The sequence below is a fragment of the Sceloporus undulatus genome, chromosome 3 (assembly GCF_019175285.1).
Source record: "Sceloporus undulatus isolate JIND9_A2432 ecotype Alabama chromosome 3, SceUnd_v1.1, whole genome shotgun sequence".
Taxonomy (NCBI): domain Eukaryota; kingdom Metazoa; phylum Chordata; class Lepidosauria; order Squamata; family Phrynosomatidae; genus Sceloporus; species Sceloporus undulatus.
The window spans coordinates 54,961,762-54,975,037 of record NC_056524.1 but is presented as its reverse complement, the minus strand read 5'-3'; the positions used below and the strand labels follow the sequence as shown (position 1 = coordinate 54,975,037).

The following is a 13,276-nucleotide window of genomic DNA, read 5'->3' as shown; positions in this document are numbered from 1 at the left end:
TGAACACCTTCTTCTTTAGTTATGTCTGTGTACATCACCAGCAGAACTCCACATATTGACAGTTTTGTTACATTATAAAAACTTTTGTTTTACATTTTTGTAAAACATCCTTTTCTATATGGTAATTACAAATGATGAGGACAAACAGTGGAATTCTATTATAATAATACATTTACAGTTTGTAGGGAATGTCCTTATTTTGTTTCCTTTCATGTTCATACTCTGAACACAATACTTGCTGCTCTTCCATGGAAAAGCTCATTCACCCTCAAGTGTAGGTGGAAGAAAACAGGAAAACAACTATAAATAGTCTCCCTTTCCCCCTTTTTTGACAGATAAAGGGACATGTATGACTTTTTAAATACAAGGCTCCTGGGAATCTGCTAAAGGAGTCTGGCCTCAGAACATCATTTCCTGCCATAGGTCAAGATACACACCATCAGCTCTCTTTGCTGCACCTGAATTTGCCAATTGACATCCCACGGATAAGTAACAATTCTCCCCCCCCCCACAACCCACCACCCATCCTAATGTTTGTTTTAATCAGTTTCATGCATAAAAAAGGAAAGTTGAGCAAATAGGATATGTGGTGGCCATGCACAGCTATTATTGTGTTTCATTGTGGGGCTAGAAGCAAAACATAGGGAGAAGCAGCAGTTGTTGCTTGCCTCTAGTTTGAAGGACAGAAAAAGATGTAGAGTTGGCCCTCTGCATCTATGGATTCTGCATTTACGGCTTGAAAATATTAAAAAACAAACCTTGATTTTGCCATACTATAAAAGGGCCACTATTTTACTACCCCACTGTATATAACTGAAATTAAACATCCATGAATTCTGATATCCATTGGGGGAGGGGTCCTGAAACCAAACTCTAGCAGATACCAAGGGCCTACTGTAATGTGTATTAGCCAAGCTTCTTGTTTGCCAGAGAGAAAGTACCCAAGCTATGTAGATGTGGGTTTGCATACTGGCCGACATCTTCAGTCAGCACCACACACTGAAAAAATGAAATATTGCAAACTCCGAGAGAACCAATCATATGCCTTCTTTCTCATGACTTCTCCATAGCTGCCTGAAAAACATGTGTGCATGGACTTAGGTTTGATAAACACAGGGTGGAATGACATTTGTTCCTTTCTGTCTAGTGCTAGATATCAAATCTCACAATTCTCTCCACTGCAGTTGCTTCTTGTTGGGTAGGCTAACCGAAACATTAGTTACCCTGCAACACCTTTCTAATCTGCATACTTGGTTCTTCCTATCCCCACAGTGTCAGTATAGCTGCGTGGATGCATGCGAAGATCAGGTCCCAGATTTAACCCACGGCACAGAATCTTTGGGATACTTCCCCCAACCCATTTATGGACAGCTCTACCTCCCCAATTCTTGGCATACAAAGCAGAGGTATTGTGTGGCATTTGGAAGCACTATTTTCAAATTTGCAAATATATACTGACACTGGGTGTTCCCAAATCAACCAATCCCATAGCAATGTGTTGTGGCTCTAATAAGGGCTTAAAATTAATATTTTGCCATCTTTAAAAAACACAGCTCCAGGTTTTAATGACCATCTGAACTTTCTGATCCTGAAATTCATAGGTGACCAATAATAAAACCAAACAAAAATATTCCATGTATTGTAAATAAAATACAGTGTGCCCTCACCTTACATGGGGGTCCGTTCTGGACCCCCCCTGCGTAAGGCAAATCCCACGTGTGATCAAGCCCCATTCATTTGAATGGGCCGTGCCCCCGTGATGTGCAGTGCAGAGTACACCAGGGGCACAGGCCCCATTCATCATATTAGTGCTTGCCATTCTCGTGACTTCAGGTCCACATATGGTGAGCCCATGTATGGTGTGGGAGCACTGTAAAACAATTTGTTTGATTGTTGTAGTTGTTCATATTACAGCAATGAGAAAGTCTGTGAATTTGGTCTGTGGGTAAAACAACAAAATGGACATCAAAGGATAATGTATTTGAGAACGTTTTTAATAAATAATGTGACAAAATTACTTTATGATTATTGAATCCTTGGTATGCAAAATTATGGCTAAAATATGAGGTTTCTTACATGAACATAATGAAAAACATTAATCACATGGGCTTTTCCCTCAGTACTGCACACCCTTTCTATTGTAACCATTTCTTAAAAGTTAGCTAAATGAAACTTTTAGGCCTCAGTAAATACCAAAACACTGTTCCCCCCAACTGAGGCTAGGCCTGATAATTGTCCATAAACAAACACACAATTTTCCATTAGCACCGATGACAAAGAAATCATATAATTACAAAAGAGATCATAAAAATCTACGGACAGAGGACATCGTTCTGGAATTTCAAAAGGGACTAATGGCACTATTTCAGTTTCAGTGGAAATCCAATGTTGAGATAGGCCACAGGAAATGTAAGAATTAAAAGTTCAGGAAATGGGAAAAGTGTTCTGTTTATGGCCCTTTCTAGGTTTGCTACCTTTACCATCTGTCAGCATTCAAATATTCCCAATACAAACATAGAGCATTAATAAAATATGAAAAAACAAACAAACAAAAGCTTAACATCTTACAGTAAGACAAAAACGGTTAATAGTTACAATGTTTTACAAATAAAGTTTAGTGATTGTGCTTTTAAAACCAAAAAAAAAAAAAAAAAAAGATAAACAGTGCATTAAAAATCAAAAGCAACCCTCCCTCCCGAAAAATCTAAGATCAAAACATAACTTCTTTAAGTGGCACTTCTTCTTTAAGGTGAACTGACACTATAAAGTAGAGGTCTGAGATTTGGGCCAGTCATGATGATAATGATGTTCCTTGCTAAGGATGCTTAAAAATGTCCATCTGCTTTCTGAATTGGCATCTTCATTAGCATTGGTCAAAGCTGACAACTGCTTGAGTATCTGATAGATGTAACCCACAACATAATTGCCATGTTTTGATTGCCATGCCTTCCTCCTATCCTAAAGAACTTCTGCAGTGAAGAATGTACTTCCAGGAGTAAATGGATTACAAACTAGACAAATTATAAAGTACTACAGGGTTTTTGAAAAAGGAATACGTATTTACAGTTTGAGCTATGATAACCCAAATTGTATGAAGTTGCATTTTTGCTGCAAAGGGGTCTGACTGCCGAAAGGCAATACAATGCTGTTTGCACCAAGTGCAGTTGTAACAGCATTAGAAAAATTTACAAAACAAAACAAATTTCTGCATAGATATCATTTGTTGCAGTTTTTATTGTCCAATCAATGATAGTCTATACTTAAGTTTATGAATTAGTTTGGTGACATACTTGTATTGAACTGCCCTGCCCCCCAGTTGGAGCAAAGTAAGGTTCCCCCTTCTTTCCAAAGGTGGAAGCAGCAGCTCCGCTAGCACCACAAAGATCACTTTAACAGCTCTCATTGACAGAGAAAATGTGCTATATTTAAGGGAAAAAACAAAGGATGTTCATTATAACTGGGGTCTTAAAAGAAAATAAAGAAATGACATTCTAGTATCATAAAAAGATGAGAAATTGTACACTCTGATTGCACTGAACATTATTTCTGGCATCAAATATCATCAGACTTGAGGCATCTTATGTGATATTTTTCTGATTCAATTTCAAAAATGTGTTACAGTACATCTTCAGCTTTCGGTTTCCTGTAAAACAACAATAATTGGGCATTACTTTGCTTTCTCTCTCAAAATATATGTGTATGCTATATTGAGAATATATAAGATAAAATAACTTTCTCTCATTCAGGCTAAGTCTCCCTTATTCAAAATGCTTAGGACCAGAAGTTTTTTGGAATATAGATTTTCTTTTAATTTTGGAATAAATATAATGAGATATCTTGGACATGGAATCCAAGTCTAAACATAAAATTCATTCATGTTTTGTATACAGATTACCCACATAGGCTGAAGGTAATTTTATACATAACATTTTAAATAATTTTGTGCATGAAACAAAGTTTGCATACTATGAACTATCAGAAAGCAAAGATGTCACTATCTCAGCCACCCATATGGATAATTTTGGATTTTGGAATTCTGAATAAGGGAAACCCAATCTATACTACATAATATTTAAACAAACATTGAGTTCTCTAAATAGAGTGAGTGTATCTTCTTAATCATATAATCATGGCAGAGAATTACGGTTGGCCCTCTGTATTCACAAATTCTTTATCCACGGATTGATGCCTCCATATATACACACACACACACATATATATATATAAATTACAGTCGACCCTCTGTTTTCATTCCATTCTGGAACACACACACACACACACACACACACACACACACACCCCATGCAAAATATGGAGTTTCGCATATATTCAAGCCCTATTTGGCTTGAATATAGGTGCATATCTGCACCGCATTATTTTCCCCTCCATTCATCCCTCCGCATAAGCGAGGGATGTGGATTCCAAAGCCACGGGAATGGAGGGAGGACTGTAATTTCAAAAGGAAACCTTGATTTTGCCATCTTACATAAGGGACATATTCCCATTCACATTTTGTATGAAGTATAATCAGCAGCAAAAAAAAAAAGGTATAGAAATGTAAAAGCTCTAAATTCTGAGTCATTCTTACATTAGTGGTTTAAAATATACGGTATATGAACTGCCAGTATAGCTGCAATTAGGTTTATTTGATAAAGCCAAAATCTTAAATCTCTGTAGACTAACCAATTAAAGGTAAAAAAAAAAAATTAGCATTGTGAGACATACATTGCATTTTTACAACAGATTAAGGTCCTTAGTGATTATGGAAACTCACATTACCTGTAATTCTTCTTCTTCATCCTCTTCTCGCTCGTAGGTTCCAAATACCTGCATTTCCGCAATATTCCTTCGACTTAGATTTGTTTGTTCAGCCCTTTGTCTACTTCCTGATCCTCTGGATGACATGGAACTTGAGGAACTGGGATCTCTAGTATTGTTCGATATTGGAAATGTAGGTCTACAATATGGCAGAATGTCCTCTATGAAGGGAAAGATATGTGTATAAATATAGGTATATATAAACGGCTACTGCAGATACATTCTGTTTTCTATCCTGCTTTGGTATTTACTAGTAGTTATAGGCTTGGAACATGCCAAATGGGAAACAAACTTCAATTCTTAAGAACTCATCCACAGTAGCATAGAACACCCAGAAGTCAGATTAAGATCAACTTTTGACAAAGCATTTACTGCTGTTGCCCCCAGACTCTGGAATGGCCTACCGGAAGAGATCTGTCTTATTAACTCTAGATTCTTTTAAGAAAGATGGATCTCTTTTGGCGGGCTTACCCGCCTGATCTACTATGATTGAACCCTGAAAATGTTTACCTCCTACGGATGATGTGCACATAGACGGTAATGATAATTTTTATATTGTTTTTATAATTGAACGGTAATTAATATATTGTAGGAATTTGTGAGTTTGCAAAAAATCTATGTATTGTAATGCTGATTTTATCTGTTGTGCTCCCGCCTCGATCCATGGGGAGGTGGGAAATATAAATAAAGATTTTATTATTTATGATTACTATGTTTAGTATCCTGTTAGTAGCATATGCAGGCACACGTTTGCCTTAGGGCTGCATATGTACAGTCCGCGATTCTCTTACACGGGGGATCCATTCCGGACCCCCTGCGTAAGACAAAAATACACAGATGCTCAAGCCCCATTCAAATGAATGGGGCTCGTGCCTGCGGGGGCGGCGTACAGGGCGTATGCCACGGGTGTACACCTCATTCATGTGAATGGGATGCGCCTTCCTTTGTGCCTATAATGCATATAATGTGGGCACACTTTTTTTTTCATTGATGAGAAAAGCACATCTAACTGCCTTCAACAGTGCCTTGTCTCACACTCTTGCTATAACGTGTGGAGAAAGTACATCCACTGAGAATGGCCCTGCTCTTCTCTGCTTATTGAATGTGTACAGCTAAAACACAGTGACATGTGTTGGTTATGCATGGTTGTGTGACATGTGTTAGGTTTCGAATCAGGAAAAAGGTTACACAGTTTAAAAACTGGAATTTGCACACTCAACTTCACATGGTGCCTCATGGCCCTAAAACACCAATTCACTGTATATGCTCATGATTTGCACTCATGCATCAGGAACTGGTGGATAAGGGTCTTATACCAACTCAGACAACTGGATCTTCTGTCTCAGAATAGTTTACCATATCGAATGCCAGCAGCTCTCTCAAAAAATTTTCTGCCATAATGCATTTTTAATACTTAAAAAACCAAATATCTTAGTGTGAGAGAAGACACTGCTGAAGGAAAGCAGTTAGATCATGGTTTCAAAAGTTTGGATTTTATTAGTAAAACTGGTTTGATGAAATAAATATCTCATATTCATTTTGTTTCTAGCTCTATAATTCTGCGAGTCAATACCCAGAACTAATATTTACACCAATATTTTAAGGTTTTCTGGGAGTGATAAATCACCCAAACATTAACAATACTTTTTTAAAATTTCACTGGCAGGATAGCCATTTGCTTTATACCATTAACACATACATTCAAAAAGAACAACTGCAGCACCTATCTTGGAGGATTTTACAAATGACTTCTGTTTATAGTGACCCACGACCACTCATAATCATCTCTTGCTTTTGTGGCAGTTTAATTAATTTACTTTCCAGTTGCTCTTCTGTTTCTTTCTGTGTGCATACACATGTCCACATAAGTAATGATTACCAAATGAGGGTTTGCTTCTTTGCTGGCAAGTTTTATAGAACCATATATAGATACCTTCATGCACATTCTGCTGTCAGACTTTACTGGTTGTCATAAAGAAAAAAATTAAACTCATCGATGAGTTTTATTACATGATTTGGCTTTAACTTTATAATCTGTTAATCCAGAAGTTAGCCCATCACTGTTCTGTTATTATGCTTGTCATATTTTTAGGAAAGATTGAGTGGACTTTGGTTTCTTTGACTGCATTCTTTGGTATCAAGAATATAAAGAAAACGTGTACATTCACTTTATTAAAATATAAAAGAACACAATGCAAGGAAAGGTGTTCTTTTTATGTTAAAATAACCCATGAGATGCAAGCATCCCCTTCTCTTCAGACATATTGGAAAAAATGGATTTCTTACGGGAATTGTATTTAATTTGCTTATATTTCCTACTTGTTGCATACTCTATGTTTGTTTTGTACTATGTCATAATTAAATTTCAGCAGCTAAGATTTTATAATTTCAGTGGCTAAGATATTATGCCCATAATAAGAAGCAGCAGCTACCCTAGCTAGTATGTCAGCGGCAAATGTAGTTTGATGACTATACTTTCCCAATTTTGTTAATAACTACAAGAGGAGAAAAACTTTTAATTAACACATGACTAGCATATCAAATCACCTTGGAGAAGATGTGTTTTTGCTGGTGTGCCTTCTCGCCTTGTTGCTTTGCTTCCTCGTAGTTTGCTATCACTTTGCTGTTCCTGTGATTCTCGCCGTTCCCCTGAACTTGTCCGTACATCAGAATGCTGGCGGCTTTCAACTCCTTCTTTCCCCTTGTAGCCTGCTCCTTTTCTTTCCACTGCTCTTTCTGTCCTGGGTTCTACAGAAGGTAACTTTGGCAACATGACAGGCCGTACCTCTAGGTGAGATTTGGACTGGGTGGTAGGAGATTTTATAGCAGGAGGTGGCACTGGTGGAGGTGGCAGATCTATAAGAGGTGGGAAAAAATTAAAAGTCTCATCCAGCATCTTTGACATTGCTGACCAACTCATTAAATAAGGAGACCAGACACAGAGAACTGGGTTATAAAATGGGCAACTTTATTAAAATTCAACCTATTTAACTGTATTTTTTGAGAACTGCAAGCCCAGGAGGGAGAACCTTGTATAGGAACAGCTGGCAGATGGTCTGCTCCAAGACCAATTCCCCAGCTTCCAAAAAGGGCAAAAACATATGAGCCCCAAGGGCAATCCATAATTTGGGTTGCCCCTGGCCGGCCCTCATCTGGAAGGCCAACCCAAGATTTCCCCACTTAACTCTCAAGACTTAAGTGAGGGTTTGAATCTCAAGCCCGCCCCAAGGCAAGTCTCTTTCCCTTTGTGTTTAACCTCAAGACGTAAACTTCTGTTCCAGAGACTCACCTTCACCCTTTAGGAGGGTACCGAGGTGCTCACCGAACCAACTATCTCCCCCTGCCTATGCATGAGGCCTATTTATGGCCACACCCAAGCCAATCGTCCAATTCCTAATCCAGCAATGTAGGGTAGGCAAAAAACCCTTGGGAAAACAAGTGCAAAAATTCCTACCCGGCTCCGAAGCAACCAGAATTAATCTTACACTGTCGTCAAGGTGGGAGGGTGGGCCAGCTCTTTTGAACTGACAGGGAAGCAAGGGCAGGAGAGCCTTAAACAGGCTTAGCCCCGCCCCCTCCCTGTCTAACGGCCGCTCAAAGCGTGCCGTTTTTAAAAAATCTTCTGGTCTCTCCAATGAGAAGCCAGCAAAACCTTCTGGCTGGGCCAATGGGCCCCGAGAACCATTGTAATTATTTTGTTTTGATATTTGTGATCTACCTCTTGAACAAAAATTGAGTCTTCAGGGTAAGTTACAATTATAATGGTAAAGCAATTTAAAAGTGTTATTTTTTTTAGAAATTAAAAACCTTAAAACTTCAGGAAAAAACCAGAATTAAGAGCAGCAGAGAATCTTATGCGCTGAAATGTTAAAAACCATGTGGAACAAATTAGTTTTAATAGTTTCTTCTAAAAACGATACCATCTGACTTTATTAAAGAAGGAGTTCAGCCAGTAGCATTCTGTCAAAGAGAAGTGCCATCCCACTTTTCCACCATCCAAGCTTCCCTTCATGTTCCAACATACAGAGGGACCTCTGAGGAAGAACTTAACCCCATGTTTACAGTTCTTTAAGGTTCTTCAAACTGATTTACTGTATTTAAAGTATTCATACTGTACCACTGAAGCTTACAAACCATTCATTTGACAGTTGGTTGCCTTTAAGCTTGGGATCTAAGATGAGAAACAGAAGGAAATGGGAATGGCAGTAAGGTGGGGGATTAGTTCCATCAGATACTGGCTGTTTTTCTCCCACTTGGAGTTCAGAATAATGAAAGTTGGAACATGGAAGGAGGGGCTATCACCAGCCACATTTCTTTCTTTTTTGTTCAAATGAAAAATTGTCAGGAAAGGTGAAAAAAGACTACAGTTTCCATCTTAAGGGGCAGTGGGTGAGGGGATAATAAAATAATTCCATATTTCAGATGTAACTTAAGATCCTTATATAACCTAAGAGCCCCCATAATTTAAAGGGTCACACCTTTTACACTCTTAAAACAAAAAGCCTTCTTTTTCATCTCCTACCAAAATTGGCCTTGAGCTGACTTCTTTTATACATCTATGTATATCCATAGCTGTATATGTGTCTCCATAATTTTAGAAAGTGAATTAGAAGAGTACGCCAAAATATTTGAGAGAAATAAATCAACAGGAATAGAGAGCATATCAATAGTGCTGTTTCAAAGCTACAGAGACAGATGCGATCTTACTTCTAACTAAAACCTGTTGACAAATCTGGAAAACAAAATAATTATCTACAGATTAGGAACACTCAATAAACAGTCCAGCCTCCAAGAAAGGAGGCACCAGGTATCACAGTAGACATCACACTATTACATAGATCTCCCATGCAAGCAAAGTGATGCTGAGGATTATATGACAGACCTTTACTATATATGGATGGGAAAATGCCATACTAAGCACTATGGATTATATACCAAACATATATGTTGGACAATGGAAAACACCAAAGAATTTCAGAAGAAAAGCAACTTATGTTTTTTAGATTATACAAAGCCTTTTTCTAAGTAGAACAGAAGTCAGCAAAGTATGGCCCAGGGGCATGTTCCTCCAGTGGTGTTTTTGTGCCCCCCTCAAAGCCCAGTCTGGAATTAACTGTTGCCCCAAAAATGGGACTAAATAACCTCTAAGGGGCATTCTTTTTTACCAAGTTTCTGGGGTACCCAGGCCATTTTAGGATTCCACAAAGTCCATTTTAAAACAGGCAGTGATTAATAGGTGACGTCTGGTCACTTGTTCTAGTTAAAAAAAAGGCCCCTCTTGGGCCTAAAATTGGCCAGGGAGATAAAAACATGGCAAAAATGCACCTCATAGCCTCTAGAGGACACTGGAGGACATTTTTAAGGATTTTGTTTGTTATGCAAGCACCCCTCCAAGGCCACCTGGGGAGGGTAATGGAGTTCCTGGCCTCCCACAGTTGCCCATTGCAGATCATGAAAAGTTAGGGTTCACACTATAAGAAATGGGTGTACCACAACACCTACTTGTCTTAATGTGTAAACAATACTCTGGGCAAGAGGCCAGGATCAGGACAGTATATGGAGTAGCATTTAGACTCATAGAAAAAATGACAGTAGAAAAGAAGAAGACCATAGTACAGATGACATGTCCAGAGGTAGCCCGGTTGGCCATATAGCATAGTAGAGTATCATCCAAAATCACAAAACAGTGATTGATCCAAACAATATACACATTATACTCCACTGGCTTCTTCATCAAGCAAAGGTGTTAAATTCCTTGCCTGGTGGAGAAGTTAGTGGAGTTCTGAAAGCTTACAACATGTGCTTTGGTTGGCCCAATAGATGTAGCACTGTTTTGTGGTTTTGGATGATACCATATTACAGATGGCTTTATTTTAACAAGGATTCAATGTCCTTGGGTTTACAGGTCTGGAGCAGGGATGTTGGTGACCTGAGGCTTTTGAATGCTTCTCATTTATTTAGTTATCCATCTATCTTCCCCCTTTATTTACTTTTCATTAAATAGAAATAATTAGGGTTGCCATGGTTGAAAAATGACATAATGGCGAATGAGACAACAACACTGTATTAATCAACTGATATCTAAAGATAGGTATATCTGCAGATAGATAAATAATCTACCACATTATCATATAAATTATTTTAAAATTTAATAATTTCATTGTAAAATAAAACGTCTTAAACCAGGAGCTTTACTCCATGCAAATCTTTTATTTAAAGTAGTCACCCTTGAACAGGCTTTGCAGTTGCATATTCTGCAAAATAAAATAAAATAAAATACTAGGATACATTCAAATGCAGATAAAGACACCTCTGAGGAAGGTTCAGAAAGTGGAAAGTACAGTACTGTACTTGACGCTTCAAATGACCTATTAATTCTCCTTTTAAATACTATTAGAATATTAAGGATAATTTTTCAAATGATTATTTTTATCCATGCATAACTCCTCATGCTATTTTTCTGTTCTATAATTAAGAATTAACAACTTTAAAATAAAAAAAGGCTGTAAGTCATACACGATAGCACATGCTGTCATAGAAGTAAGAAAGGTTTCAAAAGCTCACTAGAGGAAAGTAAGACCCAAGGTTGCTTTGCATCAAGAGCACTGGAAGCTGATGACAGGTATACATCAAGGGAGCAGGTGGAGGAAAATGGGTCTGTGAGAGGCATAAATAATAGCCATGTGCTTGTACTGCATATCGTCCCCCAAGTGCATCTATTGCAAAATGAAGAAGAGTAAAATTTTAACATCCCTGCTGCTGTAATTTGCAATAAATGTATATCTGGAAAAGGAAATGAGAACACTTTCCAAATCTCAGACCAGCTGTGTTTTTGAGTTAATGGGTCTATCAGGTACTTCCTTTCAGCCAACATGCACAATGGGAGAACACTGGGCACAACTGTAGCAATTCGTATTAAAAGAACATGGGTATAGTTGGCTTTAAATGCATCAAGATTTATAAAATGGGCATGTTGTGGCAGTTTTCTATAGCATGAAAGAACAATGATTTACTTTACTGTTCTAAAAATTAAATTTATTTTATACTTGATAGGATAAAATTAGCTTGGATTTCTGCTATCAGGGACATAGTGCAATGTCAACATAACATGGATCAGCAGTTCTCAAATCGTCAGAAACAGGCACTCATTTTGCCTACTCCTGTATCTGAACATTTTGTTGAATTCTTTCTCATACTGAATCCATGTCTTTGCCCTCTTCCTATAAGCAACACTCATGGATTCTACTAAAAGTTCTACTAAAAGGGGTATAGCTGCCAAATGTCTACATAATTCTGATTCAGGATGTACAATTTTTTTTTGTAACTTAATGAAATTTTTACTTCTTTATTCTAAAATATACCCAAATGTATTTTTTTAGATTCACAGTAGTTTGTTTGTTTTTTTAAAAAAATGCTGATAGTGCTATAAGGGGAAATGACTCAGTTTCAAAAGACCTTTTGTTAAAAATGCAATTTGGTATACATCTCTAAAGAGTACTGCAAAGTGATATGCTCCTTATAAGAAGCTTTGTTGCAACCTGCAGAGAAGGTAGAGAAAGTTTTATTACAACACATCATTCCTTGCTGAGAAAAATCCTCCAAATCAAAAAATGAAACTTTTCAGAGGTCAACACTGTTTCACCCCAACAGTATTTATTTAACAGCTCAAATCACAGAGAAAATCCAGAATCAATCTGCCTTGTCTGCTGTAAACTGGCACACTTAGTTATTAAAAAAGGAAATGGAGGCCTCCATGGTGAGAAATAAAAAATAAATCACAGAATGACATCAAACCAATATACGGGACTCAGAGGTAACTAGAAAAGGTCAGCTATGCTCATCTATTCCATTTATATGTGTCTGCATATTGCTGTGTTCTTGCCTGTTTAAAAAAACAACAACAATTAGCAGATGGTATTTTACAGAATGTCCTATGTGGGGGGAAAATCATATGTGCCTTTTTATATATATAAAAAAGTACCTGTAATTTTCACAATGCTCTAAATCAGGGGTAGGCAACCTGCGGCCCGCGGGCCGGATGCAGCCCAGTAAGGCCTTGGGACCGGCCCCAGCCTAGTCCTGCTGCCGATTGCCGTCGGGGCCTTTGGCATCTCGCGCGAGGGACATGGTGGGGCAATTGTCTATAGAAGCCTCAGAAACATGCATTTATCTTAACATTTTTTTAAAAAATCAGCAATTTTTTCATGTGTCCTCCATTTTTTATTACAAAGGTGCCCTCCATTTGAAAATTTTGTCCTACTTTTGTCTTGGTTTATTTAGTTATTTTTTAAAATTATTTAATTATTTATTTTTTGGCTTCGGCCCCCCAGTTGTCTGAGGGACAGCAACCTGGCCCCCTGCTCAAAAGGGTTGCCTACCCCTGCTCTAAATGAAAAGATACAGAAACCATGGAGAAATAATTTGGGGAGAAGAGGAATCAATTCAACCAGCTATGTTA

At 37.8% G+C, this 13,276-nt stretch overlaps 1 protein-coding gene across 6 annotated transcripts in view; it reads right to left on the bottom strand.

The window, feature by feature from the left end:
• Window positions 1-1,978: 1,978 nt before the first annotated feature.
• The window catches only part of ROBO1 (roundabout guidance receptor 1), a 688,267-nt gene continuing 676,969 nt past the window's right edge, over window positions 1,979-13,276 (bottom strand). For all 6 annotated transcript variants that reach the window (XM_042458015.1, XM_042458018.1, XM_042458017.1 and 3 more), the window contains 3 exons: window positions 7,366-7,674; window positions 4,780-4,979; window positions 1,979-3,643 (listed from right to left, as the gene is read on the bottom strand). In XM_042458015.1, coding sequence (XP_042313949.1) covers window positions 3,629-3,643; window positions 4,780-4,979; window positions 7,366-7,674 — 524 coding nt within the window. In that variant the 3' untranslated portion in view covers window positions 1,979-3,628. The remainder of the gene's footprint in view (window positions 3,644-4,779; window positions 4,980-7,365; window positions 7,675-13,276) is intronic.